Below are 23,254 nucleotides of genomic sequence, written 5' to 3'. Positions count from 1 at the left end.
ACTGTAAACTCTCCTTCCAGACTCACATTAAGAATCTCCAATCCAAAGTTAAATCTAGAATCGGCTTCCTATTTCGCAACAAAGCCTCCTTCACTCATGCTGCCAAACATGCCCTCGTAAAACGGACTATCCTACCGATCCTTGACTTCGGCGATGTCATTTACAAAATAGCCTCCAACACTCTACTCAGCAAATTGGATGTAGTCTATCACAGTGCCATCCGTTTTGTCTCCAAAGCCCCATACACTACCCACCACTGTGACCTGTACGCTCTTGTTGGCTGGTCCTCACTACATGTTCGTCGTCAAACCCACTGGCTCCAGGCCATATATAAATCACTGCTAGGCAAATCCCCGCCTTATCTTAGCTCATTGGTCACCATAGCAGCACCCACCCGTAGTCTGCGCTCCAGCAGGTATATCTCACTGGTCATCCCCAAAGCCAACACCTCCTTTGGCCGCCATTCCTTCCAGTTCTCTGCTGCCAATGACTGGAACGAATTGCAAAAATCTCTGAAGCTGGAGACTCTTATCTCCCTCACTAACTTTAAGCATCAGTTGTCAGAGCACCTTACCGATCACTGCACCTGTACACAGCCCATCTGAAATTAGCCCACCCAACTACCTCATCCCTATATTGTTATTTATTTTGCTCTTTTGCACCCCAGTATCTCTATTTGCACATAATCTCTTGCACATCTAGCATTCCAGTGTTAATACTAATTGTAATTATTTTGCACTATAGCCTATTTATTGCCTTACCTCCATAACTTGCTACATTTGCACACACTGTATATAGATTTTCTGTTGTATTTTTTGACTTTATGTTTTTTTACCCCATATGTAACTCTGTGTTGTTGTTTTTTCGCACTGCTTTGCTTTATCTTGGCCAGGTCGCAGTTGTAAATGAGAACTTGTTCTCAACTGGCTTACCTGGTTAAATAAAGGTGAAATAAAATAAAAATAAAAATAGGTTTGCTAGGTAGGTCTACATGCGTTAAAGTATAGGTTTGTTAGCTGGTCTACTGTTCATCTGAGTCTGTTAGTGTGTTTGTTGTATCTTACCGTTAGTCCATCCGTCTAAGGATAGCTTTTCTTTTCTTTGAATTATTTACTAGAAATATGAATTTTCACTCAAACTGTGTCTGTATTTGTAAAGGCTTCTGCAGACAGTATCTCCTGCATCAAGCTGTCTGTCCGTGAAAAGTGACCACTCCATGGATCGACCAAATGGAGATCCCAGGTACGTGTGTACAGTGTGTTAGGTTTACAGGATAAGCTGTTAACTCAATATTTCACTTGCAATTTAAATGATTGTTTTTGTTTAATTGTTAAACAGAGTTCAGTGTGGAGGAACATCACCTACCTCCACAGTTGTTTCCCAGAACAGTATCAGGTCCATTGATAGACCGATCACCTTCAGAGACAGAACCACAAGTCCATACTCCAGGTGAGATCACTGTTTCTCATTGGGCCTCAGCTATCATTCAATAATGTGATGTAACTTAAGTCACTATGAAAGTAACTAGTGATATACAGTGAGCTACAAAAGGTTTTGGGACAGTGACACATTTTATTGTTGTTTTGGCTCTGTATTTGGATTTAAAATGATACAATGACTATGAGGTTAAAGTGCAGACTGTCAGCTTTAATTTGAGGGTATCGTCATTAGGACTGACCCCCTTTTAGTCGACTGGTCAATTGTTTGGTCGATAGGCTGCTGGTCGACCGAGATTTATTTTAATTGAGCAGTAGCAAAAAACAAAAAAACATTGAATGGTGTACAAGACACCGGTCTGATTGGCTCCTGTCTGAGTGGACTGGTCCATTGTGGAGGTCGTGGGGACACCTGTCTGATTGGCTCCTGTCTGAGTGGACTGATCCATTGTGGAGGTCGTGGGGACACCTGTCTGATTGGCTCCTGTCTGAGTGGACTAATCCATTGTGGAGGCCGTGGGGATGACGCAGTCCATCAATAAGACGTGCTACTGAAATTGTATATGGTTATATTACGTAAGAACAATGATGCAACACTTAATACAAATATTATTTTATAACAAATGCGCTTTCTCCCACGTTGGATAGCGGTCGCTTCCCACGAGTTTCTGAAACATCAGTGCGCTGTTGAATTGGTGCCTTTTCCTAGACCATGTTGCTATGTGCATAATAGCAAAGTTAAGCAGCATATTGGTGTTTAGAACAATGCGGCGGAGGCAGCAGCGGAGTTAGGAGACGAGAAAACAGCCCTTGCCTTAATTGTCTAAGAAAAGTGAGGAGAGAAGACACCAACTTAATGAAGTCTATAATCAATAGCCTAACTGTTAAATGGGACTGGCTTTATAAATCATCCATAAACACATCTACAGAAATAAGACAGATCCTGCTTCTGTTTCCTGTTTGAGTGTTTGTTTAATAGCCTACTGATTCCGTGAGCACCAAGTCTCACACAATGACATGTCAAGTAAACAATTTCACAAATTAGGCTGTTTAAAATCTTTGCTCGGCTGTAAAAAGGCTTTACACTTTTTTTCGTTAGAACAACCTCTCTGGTATTACTTCTAATTTATTTTGTGTTCTTTACACTGTTCCAAATTGTCAGAAATTATATTTATAATAATAATAACCTTTTTTTTTCATTGATCTATATCTTGTTATTATTACTATTATTATTATTATTATTATTATTATGATCATCAGTTATAATTAGTAGTCTTAGTAGAGCAGCCTTGTATAACCACCATGGAGCTGTAGGCCTAAGAGCGCATCCTGTTTATAGTCTTAATGCCGTAACATACTTAGGCCTCTAGTTCAATAGTTATATAGGCTACTGTATCTATCAATCAATCAATCATTAATTCTTTCATGTCATCCCACAGCATACGAGTCATTCATGATTTGAAATGCAATCAAGCATTTTAGTTTTTAAATACAAAGCAATCCTTGAATAATTAGCGTAAACAATCAATAAACCGTTCCATTTTGGAAATTGCATTCACTAATGAATGGGACTGTTTTTAGTCTTTGCTGTAATAACAGATTTACAAAAAAATAAAAAGACTCTCTGCTATGTTTAACATTTATTTAGTGTTGTTTACGTTGTTCCAAACGGTCAGAGAAATTATATAGTAATCTAACAGCACCTGTTTGGAACACACAATATGCAGCAGAGCTTCTCCTTACCTTCTGTTTCTTGATCTCCAGTATTTTCCAACTAGTCACATTTATTCCACACATCTGACTTCCCCTTTACCTCCTGAGCAACCAGTAAACATTCCCCTTTACCTCCTGAGCAACCAGTAAACATTCCCCTTTACCTCCTGAGCAACCAGTAAACATTCCCCTTTACCTCCTGAGCAACCAGTAAACATTCCCCTTTACCTCCTGAGCAACCAGTAAACATTCCCCTTTACCTCCTGAGGAACCAGTAAACATTCCCCTTTACCTCCTGAGCAACCAGTAAACATTCCCCCGTTTTCGAGTTTATTTGTCATGTCCTTTGCATCCATTTTGCTGTCAGTGTGTTACGGTGTTTGGAGTTTGTTTATAACCAATGTATTGATGTGATTATGATAGGCTATAGGTCATGCCCTATTGGTCAGGTGCATGCGATGCGTACATGGCACGTAAAGAGAGCAAAGGGTTGAGGGAATAGGGAATGATTTTCCTAAACAAATTAGGGATTTTGGTAACTTCAGTCAGAAATGGCTGAAAATTATGTTGCAACTTCAGTAACACGGACACACTGTTGATGTTCTGTGGTGGTCGCTGCATTAGGGAGGAGAGAGCAGCGCAGCAACTCTGAGTAAAATGAAATAAATTGCGGTCGGACACCCTCTAGTCATTTGTGTGTCTTAATTATTTCATCAAACAGAGTGCTAAAAGCATCAGACAAGCTCTGTGCATATAGTTGATTTGATGAAAATACATATAATGTGTCTATATATGGAAAATTACACGTTTTAACATTTTAACCAATCAATTAGTCGAAAGAACCAATTACTTTCAGTCGACCAATATTTTATTTTGTCGGGGACAGCCTTAATTTTTCATCCATATCTGGTGAAACATTTATAGAAATTACAGCACTTTTTGTACATAGTCCCCCCCAGTTTAGGGGACCAAAAGTATTGGGACAAATTCACTTACAGTGCCTTCAGAAAGTATTCATAACCCTTGACTTATTTCACATTTTATTATTACAGCCTGAATTCAAAATGGATTAAATAAAAAACAATTCTCACCCATCTACTTACAGTACCCCATCATATCAAAGTGAAAACATGTTTTTATATATTTTTCTAATTTATTGAAATGAAATATATACAGTGAGGGGAAAAAAGTATTTTATCCCCTGCTGATTTTGTACGTTTGCCAACTGACAAAGAAATGATCAGTCTATAATTTTAATGGTAGGTTTATTTGAACAACAAAAAAATCCAGAAAAACGCATGTCAAAAATGTTATAAATTGATAAAAATTGTAATGAGGGAAATAAGTATTTGACCCCTCTGCAAAACATGACTTAGTACTTGGTGGCAAAATCCTTGTTGGCAATCACAGAGGTCAGACGTTTCTTGTAGTTGGCCACCAGGTTTGCACACATCTCAGGAGGGATTTTGTCCCACTCCTCTTTGCAGATCTTCTCCAAGTCCTTAAGGTTTCGAGCCTGACGTTTGGCAACTCGAACCTTCAGCTCCCTCCACAGATTTCCTATGGGATTAAGGTCTGGAGACTGGCTAGGCCACTCCAGGACCTTAATGTGCTTCTTCTTGAGCCACTCCTTTCTTGCCTTGGCCGTGTGTTTTGGGTCATTGTCATGCTGGAATACCCATCCACGACCCATTTTCAATGCCCTGGCTGAGGGAAGGAGGTTCTCACCCAAGATTTGACGGTACATGGCCCCGTCCATCGTCCCTTTGATGCAGTGAAGTTGTCCTGTCCCCTTAGCAGAAAAACACCCCCAAAGCATAATGTTTCCACCTCCATGTTTGACGGTGGGGATGGTGTTCTTGGGGTCATAGGCAGCATTCCTCCTCCTCCAAACACGGCGAGTTGAGTTGATGCCAAAGAGCTCGATTTTGGTCTCATCTGACCACAAAACTTTCACCCAGTTCTCCTCAGAATCATTCAGATGTTCATTGGCAAACTTCAGACGGCCCTGTATATGTGCTTTCTTGAGCAGGGGACCTTGCGGGCGCTGCAGGATTTCAGTCCTTCACGGCGTAGTGTGTTACCAATTGTTTTCTTGGTGACTATGGTCCCAGCTGCCTTGAGATCATTGACAAGATCCTCCCGTGTAGTTCTGGGCTGATTCCTCACCGTTCTCATGATCATTGCAACTCCACGAGGTGAGATCTTGCATGGAGCCCCAGGCCGAGGGAGATTGACAGTTATTTTGTGTTTCTTCCATTTGTGAATAATCGCACCAACTGTTGTCACCTTCTCACCAAGCTGCTTGGCGATGGTCTTGTAGCCTATTCCAGCCTTGTGTAGGTCTACAATCTTGTCCCTGACATCCTTGGAGAGCTCTTTGGTCTTGGCCATGGTGGAGAGTTTGGAATCTGATTGATTGATTGATTGTTTCTGTGGACAGGTTTCTTTTATACAGGTAACAAGCTGAGATTAGGAGCACTCCCTTTAAGAGTGTGCTCCTAATCTCAGCTTGTTACCTGTATAAAAGACACCTGGGAGCCAGACATCTTTCTGATTGAGAGGGGGTCAAATACTTATTTCCCTCATTAAAATACAAATCAATTTATAACATTTTTGACATGTGTTTTTCTGGATTTCTTTGTTGTTCAAATAAACCTACCATTAAAATTATAGACTGATAATTTCTTTGTCAGTGGGCAAACGTACAAAATCAGCAGGGGATCAAATACTTTTTTCCCTCACTGTATGAGAAGAGGAGACACTAATATGATGTTGTCCATATAATAGACCAATGAGAAGAGGAGACACTAATATGATGTTGTCCATATAATAGACCTATGAGAAGAGGATACACTAATATGATGTTGTCCATATAATAGACCTATGAGAAGAGGAGACACTAATATGATATGATGTTGTCCATATAATAGACCAATGAGAAGAGGAGACACTAATATGATATGATGTTGTCCATATAATAGACCTATGAGAAGAGGAGACACTAATATGATATGATGTTGTCCATATAATAGACCTATGAGAAGAGGAGACACTAATATGATGTGATGTTGTCCATATAATAGACCAATGAGAAGAGGAGACACTAATATGATGTTGTCCATATAATAGACCTATGAGAAGAGGAGACACTAATATGATATGATGTTGTCCATATAATAGACCAATGAGAAGAGGAGACACTAATATGATGTTGTCCATATAATAGACCAATGAGAAGAGGAGACACTAATATGATATGATGTTGTCCATATAATAGACCTATGAGAAGAGGAGACACTAATATGATGTTGTCCATATAATAGACCTATGAGAAGAGGAGACACTAATATGATGTTGTCCATATAATAGACCTATGAGAAAGGGAGACACTAAGATGATATGATGTTGTCCATATAATAGACCTATGAGAAGGGGAGACACTAATATGATGTGATGTTGTCCATATACAGTGCCTTGCAAAAGTATTCATCCCCCTTGGCGTTTTTCCTATTTTGTTGCATTACAACCTCTAATTTAAATGGATTTTTATTTGGAATTCATGTAATGGACATACACAAAATAGTCAAAATTGGTGAAGTGAAATGAAAAAAATAACTTGTTTAAAAAAATTCTAAAAAATAAATAACGGAAAAGTGGTTTGTGCATATGTATTCACCCCCTTTGCTATGAAGCCATTAAATAAGATCTGGTGCAACAAATTACCTTCAGAAGTCACATAATTAGTTAAATAAAGTCCACCTGTGTGCAATCTAAGTGTCACATGATCTGTCACATGATCTCAGTATATATACACCTGTTCTGAAAGGCCCCAGAGTCTGCAACACCACTAAGCAAGGGGCTCCACCAAGCAAGCTGCACCATGAAGACCAAGGATCCATTATTTAAAAAATGGAAAGAATATAGCACCACAACAAACCTGCCAAGAGAAGGCTGCCCACCAAAACTCACAGACCAGGCAAGGAGGGCATTAATCAGAGAGGCAACAAAGAGACCAAAGATAACCCTGAAGGAGCTGCAAAGCTCCACAGCGGAGATTAGAGTATCTGTCCATAAGACCACTTTAAGCCGTACACTCCACAGATCTGGGCTTTACGGAAGAGTGGTCAGAAAAAAAGCTATTGCTTAAAGAAAAAAGTAAGCAAACACGTTTGGTGTTCGCCAAAAGCCATGTGGGAGACTCCCCAAACATATGGAAGAAGGTACTCTAGTCAGATGAGACTAAAATTGAGCTTTTTGGCCTTCAAGGAAAACGCTATGTCTGGCGCAAACCCAACACCTCTCATCACCCCGAGAACACCATCCCTACAGTGAAGCATGGTGGTGGCAGCATCATGCTGTGGGGATGTTTTTCATCGGCTGGGACTGGGAAACTGGTCAGAATTGAAGGAATGATGGATGGCGCTAAATACAGGGAGATTCTTGAGGGAAACCTGTTTCAGTCTTCCAGAGATTTGAGAGTGGGACGGAGGTTCACCTTCCAGCAGGACAATGACCCTAAGCATACTGCTAAAGCAACGCTCGAGTGGTTTAAGAGGAAACATTTAAATGTCTTGGAATGGCCTAGTCAAAGCCCAGACCTCAATCCAATTGAGAATCTGTGGTATGACTTAAAGATTGCTGTACACAAGCGGAATCCATCGAACTTGAAGGAGCTGGAGCAGTTTTGCCTTGAAGAATGGGCAAAAATCCCAGTGGCTAGATGTGCCAAGCTTATAGAGACGTACCCCAAGAGACTTGCAGCTGTAATTGATGCAAAAGGTGGCTCTACAAAGTATTGACTTTGGGGGGGATGAATAGTTATGCGCGCTCAAGTTTTCCGTTTTTTTTGTCTTATTTCTTGTTTGTTTCACAATAAAAAATATTTTCCATCTTCAAAATGGAAGGCATGTTGTGTAAATCAAATGATACAAACCCCCAAAAAATTCATTTTAGACACTAATATGATATGATGTTGTCATATAATAGACCTATGAGAAGAGGAGACACTAATATGATGTTGTCCATATAATAGACCTATGAGAAGAGGAGACACTAATATGATGTTGTCCATATAATAGACCTATGAGAAGAGGAGACACTAATATGATGTTGTCCATATAATAGACCTATGAGAAGAGGAGACACTAATATGATGTTGTCCATATAATAGACCAATGAGAAGAGGAGACACTAATATGATATGATGTTGTCCATATAATAGACCTATGAGAAGAGGAGACACTAATATGATGTTGTCCATATAATAGACCAATGAGAAGAGGAGACACTAATATGATGTTGTCCATATAATAGACCAATGAGAAGAGGAGACACTAATATGATATGATGTTGTCCATATAATAGACCTGTCATCACAGGTGAACATACTGATGGTGTCAATCTCAAAATTAAAGTGATGGCCCATGAAGAAATGACACTGAGCTGTTTGGTAAAAGTGGGAAAGAAAGGACTTACCATTCCTACAGGTCAAATAGCTGAGGAGAAATGTAGAATCAGAGCTTGGCCGGAGGGAGGAACAATGATGTTCTAGCCAGCCGTGGACAGCCATTGCCCAGAAGGTCTCCATGCCTCGTGGATGTGCCCTGTGGAGCCTTGAAGGTGGTAAAGATTCCAATTCAGAATTCCACACAACATGACATTTATCTCTCTCAGAGAACAGTGCTGGGTTGGGTAGAGCTGATGGATGACATCAGACCTGTCATCACAGCACCTGACTGTCAGGAGAAGCATGTGAGTCAGTCTAGTGATGCTTTCCTTCGCTCCACTCAGCTTCACCATGGTGACCAGAGAAAAGAGAGTCTCACACCAGTTGGGTCCGGAGAAAAATGGCTCCCACCTGTTGACTTAGAACATCTACAGGAAGAGGAACAGAAAATAGTCAGAAGAATGCTGTACGAAGAATCTGACGTGTTTGCACAGGAAGAATATCAAATATCAATTAATATCAACAGAAAGATGGAGATATCGGCTGCATTCCGAACCTTAAGCTGAAACTCAACTTGAAGGATCACAGGACAACTGCTGTTCTCCATATCTGGACGGTGTTCTCTGCTATTCCAAGACGTTCAGTGAACATGTGGAAGACCTGAGAAGAGTGCGTAGTCGGATGAGGAAGCACGGTATCAAACTGCGGCCGAAAAAGTGTGAAGTCTTCAGATGCCAAGTGAGGTACATACAGTGGGGAAAAAAAGTATTTAGTCAGCCACCAATTGTGCAAGTTCTCCCACTTAAAAAGATGAGAGAGGCCTGTAATTTTCATCATAGGTACACGTCAACTATGACAGACAAAATGAGAGAAAAAAAATCCAGAAAACACATTGTAGGATTTATTATGAATTTATTTGCAAATTATGGTGGAAAATAAGTATTTGGTCAATAACAAAAGTTTCTCAATACTTTGTTATATACCCTTTGTTGGCAATGACACAGGTCAAACGTTTTCTGTAAGTCTTCACAAGGTTTTCACACACTGTTGCTGGTATTTTGGCCCATTCCTCCATGCAGATCTCCTCTAGAGCAGTGATGTTTTGGGGCTGTCGCTGGGCAACACGGACTTTCAACTCCCTCCAAAGATTTTCTATGGGGTTGAGATCTGGAGACTGGCTAGGCCACTCCAGGACCTTGAAATGCTTCTTACGAAGCCACTCCTTCATTGCCCGGGCGGTGTGTTTGGGATCATTGTCATATTGAAAGACCCAGCCACGTTTCATCTTCAATCCCCTTGCTGATGGAAGGAGGTTTTCACTCAAAATCTCACGATACATGGCCCCATTCATTCTTTCCTTTACACGGATCAGTCATCCTGGTCCCTTTGCAGAAAAACAGCCCCAAAGCATGATGTTTCCACCCCCATGCTTCACAGTAGGTATGGTGTTCTTTGGATGCAACTCAGCATTCTTTGTCCTCCAAACACGATGAGTTGAGTTTTTACCAAAAAGTAATATTTTGGTATCATCTGACCATATGACATTCTCTCAATCCTCTTCTGGATCATCCAAATGCACTCTAGCAAACTTCAGACGGGCCTGGACATGTACTGGCTTAAGCAGGGGGACACGTCTGGCACTGCAGGATTTGAGTCCCTGGCGCCGTAGTTTGTTACTGATGGTAGGCTTTGTTACTTTGGTCCCAGCTCTCTGCAGGTCATTCACTAGGTCCCCCCGTGTGGTTCTGGGATTTTTGCTCACCGTTCTTGTGATCATTTTGACCCCACAGGGTGAGATCTTGCGTGGAGCCCCAGATCGAGGGAGATTATCAGTGGTCTTGTATGTCTTCCATTTCCTAATAATTGCTCCCACAGTTGATTTCTTCAAACCAAGCTGCTTACCTATTGCAGATTCAGTCTTCCCAGCCTGGTGCAGGTCTACAATTTTGTTTCTGGTGTCCTTTGACAGCTCTTTGGTCTTGGCCATAGTGGAGTTTGGAGTGTGACTGTTTGAGGTTGTGGACAGGTGTCTTTTATACTGATAACAAGTTCAAACAGGTGCCATTAATACAGGTAACGAGTGGAGGACAGAGGAGCCTCTTAAAGAAGAAGTTACAGGTCTGTGAGAGCCAGAAATCTTGCTTGTTTGTAGGTGACCAAATACTTATTTTCCACCATAATTTGCAAATAAATTCATTAAAAATCCTACAATGTGATTTTCTGGATTTCTTTTCTTCTCAATTTGTCTGTGATAGTTGACGTGTACCTATGATGAAAATTACAGGCCTCTCTCATCTTTTTAAGTGGGAGAACATGCACAATTGGTGGCTGACTAAATACTTTTTTTCCCCACTGTACATCTGGTGATTTGTTTTGACCAGCTCATTAAATCAATGGACTTTTCAGGACTTGGTTTTTACAGACTTTACTTTGTTTCAACTCATATTTAACAAGCATAATTTGTTTCATTCGCAAGTTACCAGTGAGACTCGCTCAACACTCTCTCGGCCATTTGTGTCCCTGAACAAAGGGGGGGGGGGTCAACATTTTAAAAAGTAACAATGACAACAAGCTCAGTCCGATGATGCTGTGACACACCGCCCCAGACCATGACGCACCCTACACCTCCAAATCGATCCCGCTCCAGAGTACAGGCCTCGGTGTAACGCTCGTTACTTCGACGATAAACGCGAATCCGACCATCACCTCTGGTGAGACAAAACCGCGACTCGTCAGTGAAGAGCACTTTTTGCCAGTCCTGTCTGGTCCAGCGACGGTGGGTTTGGATGTACCGATCCTGTGCAGGTGTTGTTACACGTGGTCTGCCACTGCGAGGACGATCAGCTTTCCGTCCTGTCTCCCTGTAGCGCTGTCTTAGGCGTCTCACAGTACGGACATTGCAATTTATTGCCCTGGCCACATCTGCAGTCCTCATGCCTCCTTGCAGCATGCCTAAGGCACGTTCACTCAGATGAGCAGGGACCCTGGGCATCTTTCTTTTGGTGTTTTTCAGAGTCAGTAGAAAGGCCTCTTTAGTGCCCTAAGTTTTCAAAACTGTGACCTTAATTGCCTACCGTCTGTAAGATGTTAGTGTCTTAACGACCGGTCCACAGGTGCATGTTCATTCATTGTTTATGGTTCAATGAACAAGCATGGGAAACAGTGTTTAAACCCTTTACAATGAAGATCTGTGAAGTTATTTGGAAAAAGGGATGTTTATTTTTTTGCTGAGTTTATATTCTTGTTTTACGCCATTGTAATAGATACATTCACATTTAGTTGGTGTATGTTTTGTTTACATGGGCTAAAAAGTTTAATTGAATGAATAAACCTAATCATTATTTAACTGTTCTACTATTAACTGACTATGTACTTTTGTCTTCCAGAGATCCTACGTGTTGAAACATACCAGTAATGCTGCAGAAACAACCTGGGACATGGCTTCTGCAAGACAATCTGCTTTAGAGTACATTACAAATGGAAGGCTACGTCTCATTGGAAGGCTCCAGAATCTTTCCCTCATTGTGGAAAACCTGTTCCAGCGCAAGGTTCTTCACGGGGAGGAAGTCAGTAAAATTCAGGCTGAAGTTGACCGTTTTGACCAAACCAGAAAAATACTGGACTGGGTCTCGGCCAAAGGAGAGGCTGCATGCTATGAGTTGCTGACAATTCTATACATCACAAGGAAGAGGACCTTAGACGACGCTGACTTACAGCAATGGATCAGCTGCTTCCCCTTTAAGGAAGACCCAGAGATGACAGACTACCTTGTTGGTAAGTGATCGTATGGTATCCTCTTAGTATACACTATATAGTATACAATTGGCTGGGCTAAAAAATAGCAGACCTGTTGAAATGTGTCTTTCAAATATTATTTTAGGTGTGGTTTATTTAGCTTACTGTGCGCGCTCCGTAGACAGGGTTTGTACTTTAGGCACTATTCCTTTGGTTCCATGGTGCTGGTGAAGCTATTTGAAGCGCACATTGAAAGGGGTTAATGTACCTTTTTAGATTGTTCATCAAAAATAAGTGTGACCAATGCACTCTTCATGAAGTAAAAATGCCTTTATTATGATGGCATGTTCAATAGAGATTTGTCATTGTCCTCCCTGATGAAGGCTATGCTGAAACGCATCAGAGGTTTTATACATATTGTTCTATTGAACATGCCATCATAATACAGGCATTTTAACTTTGTTTTTGGTGCCCCTTGGTTCTTCTTGTTTTTGATGACCATTTAGCCCCAAAAGAGCACCTTCAATCTAGAAAGATCTACTAGTGTATCCTTGTAGCTTTCTGTCCTGATTTTCTCTAGTCCTTTAGATTGGCTTTGATTTGTTTGCACAGTGCATTTACTCTCTCTTCCCTTAATACCCTTATTTTAGGTTCAAAACCCTGTCACGGATATCAGACACAGCTGAAATGTAAAGCACGGAAGATCAGAAATGGTGCATGGAAACAAAGCTGTAGTCTCCTACCAGAGACATGTAGAAATGAGGGGACTTTATCTTACACCCCTCTTGTGTTAGATACAGATGTGCATTCATCTCTCTCCAAAATAAAAGTGAAGAGCAAAAGATGCAAGAAAGCTCGCCCTAAAAAGCTAAAGAGCTTCATCCCCATGGCCAAACAGGAAACATCCCCTGCTGACCTGCTTAGGACACATGAGAAAAAAATCCTCCTTTTTGGAAAACCTGGAATTGGAAAAACAACAGTCGCCCATCAAATGTTGAACCTCTGGGCAGAGAAAGATCACATAGAACTAGACTACATGTTTTATTTTGACGTGAGAGACATTTCACACAGAAAACCCATGAGCCTGGAGGACCTTCTCTTTAACATGTACAGTGAGCCCCAAAAAAGTAAAGAAGAAGTGTTACAGGATATTAAGGAGAACTCTGAAAACGTTGTCATCATATTTGATGGAATCACAGACCTCTCCTCGCTGTCGGTAGTAAAGGAACTTATGGAGAACCTCCTCCCTGATGCAAAGATTGTGACTACATGCAGACCAGATCAATCTGAAGACTTCCTGACAGACTGGCCCGCAGACTGGTTCAGAGTGGAGGTGAAAGGGTTCAGTGATGCATCCATCAGGGCTTACTTAACAGAGATGCTGAGTGCTGATCCTGACTCCTTGAGCAGTGTGTTAAACAACCTAGAGTTGTTCAGTCTGTGCCATGTCCCAATGTATGCACTGATGGTGGTTACCTGCATTTATTTCCCTACCTCAAAGGCTTCTAAACAGACATGCACTATAACTGAAATGTACAGCAACATCCTCCGTCACTGCATCCAAAAACACAGTGGCAAACGACTTAAGGATACCGACAATTATCTCAAAGAAAACAGAGAGAAAATATTGTCTTTGGCAGAAATTGCTTTTGATGCAACAAATGAAAAAAACATGAACTTGACAACACTGAGTTGTGAAGAAAGCGGTGTCCATTTTGCGTTCTTGGGAGCACTTATGGTTAAGGTTGCACCCACAGTGTTAGACACTTACTGTGCATTTCTCCACTACACAATGCAGGAGTTCTTTGGTGCCCTTTGGCTCTTACAGAATCCAGATCAAATCAGAGCGGTTCTAGAGAAGTGCCAGACTGAAGAATGGAAACACACAAAACACTTGATTCCCTTCCTGTGTGGGCTTCTGAATGAGAGGAATATTAGATTGGTAAACGGTCTAGTTCCAGATCAACAGATCAAGAAGACGTCAGATTGGTTCTTCAAGGAAGTGGTGAACACATTTCTTCCATCTCAAACAAACCAAGATCATGCAGAAGGTGGTGCTCCTGAGTTTGAGATAGATATTCTGTTTTTGTGTCAGTGCTTGTATGAACATCAGTCTACTGAGGCCTGTCTCCTTCTCCTGGACAAACTGGACTATCATCTAGACCTGAGTGGAGAACATCTTGATCCTCACCAGTGCTGTGCAGTGTCTTATGTGACCAGTCAGTCTGCAGAGAGAAAGGTTGGCTTGGACCTGAACGACTGCATTGTGTCAGACCAAGGAGTAAGGCTGATACTGGGCTCTCTGAAGAATGTCAGACATCTTGGGTAAGTTTATTATCTGTGTACAAACTAACCTAATTAAAGAAAGATTGGTAATCACCTAACCATTCATGCAACTCATTTAATTCCTTGTTTGTCACAGCTGTATCATGGCTGAATGTCTACCATTTGAGATCAGGTTGCATCTCTCTGTAAATTAAAAAACTTTCTCAAGACTTTTGTCCTACTGATTAACTCACCCCCAAATCCCTGCAAATAAGTTATCTTGATGAATGGAACACTCATTGGTATTTCAGCCATGTACAGAGTTAGTTATAAAGATGACAAAACATTGGGTTCATGCTACTTCAAAACAATGTAAGATTTGAATTACAGATCTAATCTGTTTTCTGATGATACATCTGACCCTTCAATGAATGTCAGACATCTTGGGTAATATTTGTGTAATATATTTGTTATTTAATTCACCAGTTCATTTCCAATTATCCAGTCAAAGAAAGAGAAATTGGGGTGAAGCAACTGATCTTTATAAAAATATATATTATATTCTCTTCCATTCAGATACTTAGTTATAAACACTTCTGTGTCATGCTACTTTGAAATAATCTGTATAATTTAATTTATAATCTAATCTCTTTTAAAGGCCCTCCTCTGGTGATTCATCTGACCACTCAATGCTGTGTCAACTCTGGACAACTTTGCTGAGCAGTGTGGCAGAGATGGACTTCACCAGCTTACTTGGTCTCTGTGGAAATGAGTTGCACCTTCCAGTCCAGGGTGAAAGACGAGTGTTTGAGAGAGCAGAAGAAGTGATGAAGCAGAGTCTAGAGAGGGTTCATCTCTGTCTACACTGGGGTCAGAGAACTCTTCTCGGTGAAGCTCTCAGCAAAACCATTTTAAAGTGTCTACCTAATATCAACAAACTCAGGTGAGTGTTTCCACAGCCAATATATATTTACACAATGTCTTTGTGACTATTCATTTATTTAAGTCAGTTGAGAACATATTGTTCTTATTTCCAATGACAACCTATCAAAAGGCTAAGACAGACAAACAAAGACATTGCAACAACATAACAAGACACACATGACAACAGTATTCAGTCTGTAAAAGAGGCAGCAGTCACATTCTCCCTGCTTCTATCTGAACATAGACATTCTTATGTTTTATGGGTCACAGGTTTACCCCACTAGAACATCAGAGAGGATCCCCTGAAAGACTGGAGACAGAAGAGAAAGCAGTCCTACTAGATTTGTGTCTACAAGCAGCACTAGATCACAGAGAAACTTTCCAGAGAGCTGTGAACACACTGCTGTCACTGTTCTCTGTGTATCAAACTGAGAGTTATGACATCCTGTTGGATCTGTACTCACATGTGAAGTACAATAGGAATCAAACAGCCAGGAGTGTCCTTCCATCATTGAAACCACTTTACCAGTCAGCTCCTGCAGTCTGGTCCATAGACCTCTCAGATAGAAAGGCCTCCCTCCTCCTAGAAGTGCTGAAACTCCAACCAGGGAAGAAACCATTAGAGCTGAAGGGCTGGTCAGATGAAGAGAGTGAAGTGAGGAGTTTCCTTCAGTGTCTGCCCTACATCTCACAGCTGAGGTGAGGGAGTTTATCCAACAAGAGTCCATGTGTCATTGAACTGGTGTAGATAGTATTTATGTTTTTACACCGTCTTTAACTGTTTAATACATGAACATATGAAGATGCTGTAGCAACTGTAATTCAGTAGGATTTGAAATTGAACAAAATTCCAATTCATAGTTGTATTGTTATAGAAAGATGGAGTCATAAAGTGCAATTGGTTTTCAGTTCCCCAACCCTGTTACTCATATCAGTCCTCATTACTCACCTGTATATCATCTGTGTTTTAAACTGTTTGTTCAGATTTCCTCTACTGAAGGATAATATAGAGAGGACAAGGAGAGAGAAGATATTCCTACTGAATCTGTGTCTTCAAGCAGCTCTCCATGAGAGAGGAACCATACAAACAACTGTAGAGAAACTGTTGTCACTGTCTGAAGTATATCACAATCAGAAATGTGATTTCCTGCTGGATCTGTACTCACATGTGAAGGACTATGAGACTCAAACAGGCAGGAGTGTCCTTCCAGCATTACAGCCAGTTTACCAGTCAGCTCCTGCAGTCTGGTCCATAGACCTCTCAGAGAGAAAGGCCTCCCTCCTCCTAGAAGTGCTGAAACTCCAACCAGAGAAGAAACCAGTAAAGCTGAAGGGCTGGTCAGATGAAGAGAGTGAAGTGAGGAGTTTCCTTCAGTGTCTGCCCTACATCTCACAGCTGAGGTGAGTTGGATCCGTACAGTTCAGAGATTGTAGTTGTCTGTCCCTGTATTTCCCTTTAGAGAGGATGCGTTTAGCTTTCTGCAGTAACTTAATAAACTAAACAGACAAATACCGTTTGGAAAATATGCAATCTTTGTAGTCAGGATTTGAAGGAACATTTTAAGTGGATGATGAGTTTAGAAAGATAGTCATTGTATTTTACCCACCATAATGTGACCATCAGAAATTCAAACATCTCTCACATATTCATCTATTTGTTGTTTAACTGTTCTTGCAGTTTTCGTCCACCACAGGATCAGAGAAGATCCCCTGAAGAGAGGACAAAGAGAGAGAAGATATTCCTACTGAATCTGTGTCTTCAAGCAGCTCTCCATGAGAGAGGAACCATACAAACAACTGTAGAGAAACTGTTGTCAATGTCTGAAGTATATCACTATCAGAAATGTGATTTCCTGCTGGATCTGTACTCTCATGTGAAGGACTATGAGACTCAAACAGGCAGGAGTGTCCTTCCAGCATTACAGACAGTTTACCAGTCAGCTCATGCAGTCTGGTCCATAGACCTCTCAGAGAGAAAGGCCTCCCTCCTCCTAGAAGTGCTGAAACTCCAACCAGAGAAGAAACCAGTAGATATGAAGGGCTGGTCAGATGAAGAGAGTGAAGTGAGGAGTTTCCTTCAGTGTCTGCCCTACATCTCACAGCTGAGGTGAGTCTGAACATGTGTGGTGGTTAGTGATTATGTGATGCTAGTGATTATTATCTTGTAGAAACATTGTAATATAAAACTTCAAGTGTTGGTGAATCTGGTAACATTTATCCCCTGATTTCCTGACATAACAAATGTTGCATTACCAAATATCACACATACATCATGTGAATGTCTCTAAAATTAAATAATTTTACATATAATTAAAGCACATTATGTAAATATGTAACTACTTCATATATCTTTAGCTATGACTGGTTTCATGTGTTCATCCATGTCTGAATCAGCTGTTACTGTCCTTGTTGCAGTTTCCATCCATTCTGGTCTGATCCCTCAAAGCAGATCAAGTTCCTGGTGGATCTCCTGTCTCAAGCAGCAGAGTGGGAGGAGCAGACAGGAGAGAAGACACTGAAGCTGGTATCATCAATGTGTACTTACAGCACCTTTCCTTTTCCCTATGGAGACAATTCTGAACAGAGTTATTTCCTGCTGGATCTGTACTCACATGTGAAGGACTATGAGACTCAAACAGGCAGGAGTGTCCTTCCAGCATTACAGCCAGTTTACCAGTCAGCTCCTGCAGTCTGGTCCATAGACCTCTCAAAAAGAAAGGCCTCCCTCCTCCTAGAAGTGCTGAAACTCCAACCAGAGAAGAAACCAGTAGAGCTGAAGGGCTGGTCAGATGAAGAGAGTGAAGTGAGGAGTTTCCTTCAGTGTCTGCCCTACATCTCACAGCTGAGGTGAGTCTGAACATGTGTGGTGGTTAGTGATTATGTGATGCTAGTGGTTATTGTCTTGTAGAAACATTGTAATATAAAACTTCAAGTGTTGGTGAATCTGGTAACATTTATACTCAGATTTCTTGACATAACAAATGTTGCATTACTAAATGTCACACGGATATTGTGAATTTTTCTACATTTTGTGATGCTAGACATTTGTCTTTTAGAAATCTTGTGAATTTTATGTTTGAGACGTTTTGTAACATGAAACCTGAAAGTTTATACTCAGAATACCTAATCTACAAAACCAAATGTGCTGCATATTATGGAACTTTCTCTGTGACGTGGTATTACGTGTCCATATGACAGGCATGTATTCATGTACAGTGAGGTCAAAGTATTGGGACATTGACACATTTTGTTTTGGCACATTTATTTTGGCTCTGTACTCCAGCACTTTGGATTTTAAATGATTCAACTACAATGAGGTTAAAGTGCAGACTGTCAGCTTTAATTGGAGGGTATCTTCATCCATATCGGGTGAACTGTTTCGAAATTACAGCACTTTTTGTAAAAGTCCCCCCATTTTAGGGAACTAAAAGTATTTGGGTATATTCACTTATGTGTATTAAAGTATTCCATAGTGTAGTATTTGGTCCTATATTCCTCGAACGCAATGACTTCTTCAAGCTTGTGATTCTACACATGTGTCGGATGCATTTGCTGTTTGTTTTGGTTGTGTTTCAGATGATTTAGTGTCCAATAGAAATTAATGTTAAATAATGTATTGTGTCATTTTGGAGTCACTTTTATTGTAAATAAGAACAGAATATGTTTCTAAACACTTCTACATTAATGTGGATGCTTCCATGATCTCGGATAATCCTGAATGAATCGTGAATAATGATGAGTGATAAGGTTACAGAGGCATAAATATTATACCTTCCAAAGACAATGCTAACCCCTCCCTGTTATTGTAATGGTGAGAGGTTAGCATGTCTTGGGGGTATGATATAAAATGCTAACCCCTACCTGTTATTGTAATGGTGAGAGGTTAGCATGTCTTGGGGGTATGATATAAAATGCTAACCCCTACCTGTTATTGTAATGGTGAGAGGTTAGCATGTCTTGGGGGTATGATATAAAATGCTAACCCCTCCCTGTTAGTGTAATGGTGAGAGGTTAGCATGTCTTGGGGGTATGATATAAAATGCTAACCCCTCCCTGTTATTGTAATGTTGAGAGGTTAGCATGTCTTGGGGGTATGATATAAAATGCTAACCCCTCCCTGTTAGTGTAATGGTGAGAGGTTAGCATGTCTTGGGGGTATGATATAAAATGCTAACCCCTCCCTGTTAGTGTAATGGTGAGAGGTTAGCATGTCTTGGGGGTATGATATAAAATGCTAACCCCTCCCTGTTATTGTAATGGTGAGAGGTTAGCATGTCTTGGGGGTATGATATAAAATGCTAACCCCTACCTGTTATTGTAATGGTGAGAGGTTAGCATGTCTTGGGGGTATGATATAAAATGCTAACCCCTCCCTGTTATTGTAATGGTGAGAGGTTAGCATGTCTTGGGGGTATGATATAAAATGCTAACCCCTCCCTGTTATTGTAATGGTGAGAGATTAGCATGTCTTGGGGGTATGATATAAAATGCTAACCCCTCCCTGTTATTGTAATGGTGAGAGGTTAGCATGTCTTGGGGGTATGATATAAAATGCTAACCCCTACCTGTTATTGTAATGGTGAGAGGTTAGCATGTCTTGGGGGTATGATATAAAATGCTAACCCCTCCCTGTTATTGTAATGGTGAGAGGTTAGCATGTCTTGGGGGTATGATATAAAATGCTAATCCCTACCTGTTATTGTAATGGTGAGAGGTTAGCATGTCTTGGGGGTATGATATAAATGCTAACCTCTACCTGTTATTATAATGGTGAGCGGTTAGCATGTCTTGGGGGTATGATATAAAATGCTAACCCCTACCTGTTATTGTAATGGTGAGAGGTTAGCATGTCTTGGGGGTATGATATAAATGCTAACCCCTACCTGTTATTGTAATGGTGAGAGGTTAGCATGTCTTGGGGGTATGATATAAAATGCTAACCCCTACCTGTTATTGTAATGGTGAGAGGTTAGCATGTCTTGGGGGTATGATATAAATGCTAACCCCTACCTGTTATTGTAATGGTGAGAGGTTAGCATGTCTTGGGGATATGATATAAAATGCTAACCCTATGATATTCATGCCTCCAACTTTCTCACTCATCATGATTCACGATTCATTCTGGATTATCTGTAATCATGGAATCCACATTCATGTAGAATTTCTACATGAACAGTCAATACATGTTAGGTGTTTCTAACCTGTATTTAGTCAATGCTTATGTAATCAAGGTATATTAGTGTTTTATATTTCATTAATCTTTAACAAATGTTGTTCTTCCACTTTGACATTACAGAGTATTTTGAGTAATTTCTTGACAAAAACATTCTAATTGATTCCATTTTAATTCCAGGTTGTAACACAATAAAAAGTATGTAAGGGGATTGAATACTAATGCAAGGCACTGTATGTACAAACATTGCTGTAACTTTAACCTCATAGTCATTGTATCATGTCAAAGTGCTGGAGTACAGAGCCAAAACAACACAACATGTGTCACTGTCCCAATACTTTTGGACTGTCTCCTAAATGTCTGATTTCATGTCCCCCATGTTCTGCTGTTTCAGCTGTGATGATGACAGGTTCTTCCAGAGGGTGTGTGAATCCGTCCCTGTGAGGTCCAGAGAGGAGGACCAGCAGTTGGCCTCTCTCCTCCAGGCCTTGGGCTCCACCCTGTCACTGGGAGGAGAGTTACCCAGGAAAACCTGCAGGTCTGTGGGGAGAGTCCTGGGTCTCTGTGCCTCCAGAGTGGACCTCACTCTTACCCCCAGCAAGATCTCTCTCCAAGGAGCCTTACTTATTTTGAGACATGAATCAAAGCTACACAAGCTCAGGTATGTTCAGTAAGACAGCTTTTACAGGTGTTGGGTTCTAACTTGAAACAATCCTTATTCATGTTACCATGTTAGAACTGGGTTTATGCAAATCTACTGGGGGAGAAAGGGAAAAGTTGACATTTGATTCTATCAGAGCATGTCATTGTTAAATCTCATGTATCCTATGGAGAGGAGAAGGGTAACCGTCTCGTTTCAGTGTAGGACAGCCGTGAGTTAGGGAGGAGTGAGGAATTCGGGCCGAGGTCAGGTCAGATGAAGTGAGGAGGAACAGTCCCCACTTCAGTTCCTGCCTAGCAACAGAGATGTATTGGCTGTCCAGAGGTGCAAGGAAGAGACTCTGCCTAAATATAAACTCAGCAAAAAAAGAAACGTCCTCTCACTGTCAACTGCGTTTATTTTCAGCAAACTTAACATGTGTAAATATTTGTATGAACATAAGGAGATTCAACAACTGAGACAGAAACTGAACAAGTTCCACAGACAGAAATTGAATAATGTGTCCCTGAAGAAAGGGGGGTCAAAATCAAAAGTAACAGTCAGTATCTGGTGTGGCCACCAGCTGCATTAAGTACTGCAGTGCATCTCCTCCTCATGGACTGCACCAGATTTGCCAGTTCTTGTTGTGAGATGTTACCCCACTCTTCCACCAAGGCACCTGCAAGTTCCCAGACATTTCTGGGGGGAATGGCCCTAGCCCTCACCCTCCGATCCAACAGGTCCCAGACGTGCTCAATGGGATTGAGATCCGGGCTCTTCGCTGGCCATGGCAGAACACTGACATTCCTGTCTTGCAGGAAATCACGCACAGAACGAGCAGTATGACTGGTGGCATTGTCATGCTGGAGGGTCATGTCAGGATGAGCCTGCAGGAAGGGTACCACATGAGGGAGGAGGATGTCTTCCCTGTAACGCACAGCGTTGAGATTGCCTGCAATGACAACAAGCTCAGTCCGATGATGCTGTGACACACCGCCCCAGACCATGACGGACCCTCTACCTCCAAATCGATCCCGCTCCAGAGTACAGGCCTCGGTGTAACGCTCATTCCTTCGACAAAAAATGTGAATCCGACCATCACCTCTGGTGAGACAAAACCGCGACTCGTTCAGTGAAGAGCACTTTTTGCCAGTCCTGTCTGGTCCAGCGACGGTGGGTTTGTGCCCATAGGCGACGTTGTTGCCGGTGATGTCTGGTGAGGTTCTGCCTTACCACAGACCTACAAGCCCTCAGCCCAGTCTCTCTCAGCCTATTGTGGACAGTCTGAGCACTGATGGAGGGATTGTGCGTTCCTGGTGTAACTCGGGCAGCTGTTGTTGTCATCCTGTTCCTGTCTTGCAGGTGTGATGTTCGGATGTACCGATCCTGTGCAGGTGTTGTTACACGTGGTCTGCCACTGTGAGGACGATCAGCTGTCCGTCCTGTCTCTCTGTAGCGCTGTCTTAGGCGTCTCACAGTACGGACATTGCAATTTATTGCCCTGGCCACATCTGTAGTCCTCATGCCTCCTTGCAGCATGCCTAAGGCACGTTCACGCAGATGAGCAGGGACCCTGGGCATCTTTCTTTTGGTGTTCTTCAGAGTCAGTAGAAAGGCCTCTTTAGTGTCCTAAGTTTTCAAAACTGTGACCTTAATTGCCTACCGTCTGTAAGATGTTAGTGTCTTAACGACCGGTCCACAGGTGCATGTTCATTTAATTGTTAATGGTTCATTGAACAAGCATGGGAAACAGTGTTTAAACCCTTTACAATGATTATCTGTGAAGTTATTTGGATTTTTACTAATTATCCTTGAAAGACAGGGTCCTGAAAAAGAGATGTTTCTTTTTTTCTGAGTTTATGTGCTTGTGTAAACATGTCTTGGTCCTTTCAGCTGTTTGACCCAGTGAGTGAATAAAC

The 23,254-nt window shown here is 41.4% G+C and overlaps 2 protein-coding genes across 2 annotated transcripts in view; both read left to right on the top strand.

Annotated features, from left to right (window-relative positions):
• Window positions 1–23,254, top strand: part of LOC311125733 (calcium/calmodulin-dependent protein kinase type II delta 1 chain-like) — a gene marked incomplete at both ends in the record, with an annotated part of 279,669 nt that overhangs the window by 38,294 nt on the left and 218,121 nt on the right. The window lies entirely within an intron of this gene.
• On the top strand, window positions 13,412–15,473 carry LOC311125727 (protein NLRC5-like; the record flags this gene model as incomplete). The annotated part of the gene is made up of 2 exons (XM_084199759.1): window positions 13,412–14,658; window positions 15,257–15,473. Coding segments are annotated over 2 exons (1,464 nt in total), but the record flags the coding sequence as incomplete, so codon positions are not given.

The sequence above is a fragment of the Coregonus lavaretus genome, assembly GCF_964263955.1.
Source record: "Coregonus lavaretus genome assembly, contig: HAP1_SCAFFOLD_325, whole genome shotgun sequence".
In the NCBI taxonomy this organism is placed as follows: domain Eukaryota; kingdom Metazoa; phylum Chordata; class Actinopteri; order Salmoniformes; family Salmonidae; genus Coregonus; species Coregonus lavaretus.
Note: the sequence above shows the minus strand (reverse complement) of the source record. Positions and strands in the feature narration are given on the sequence as shown.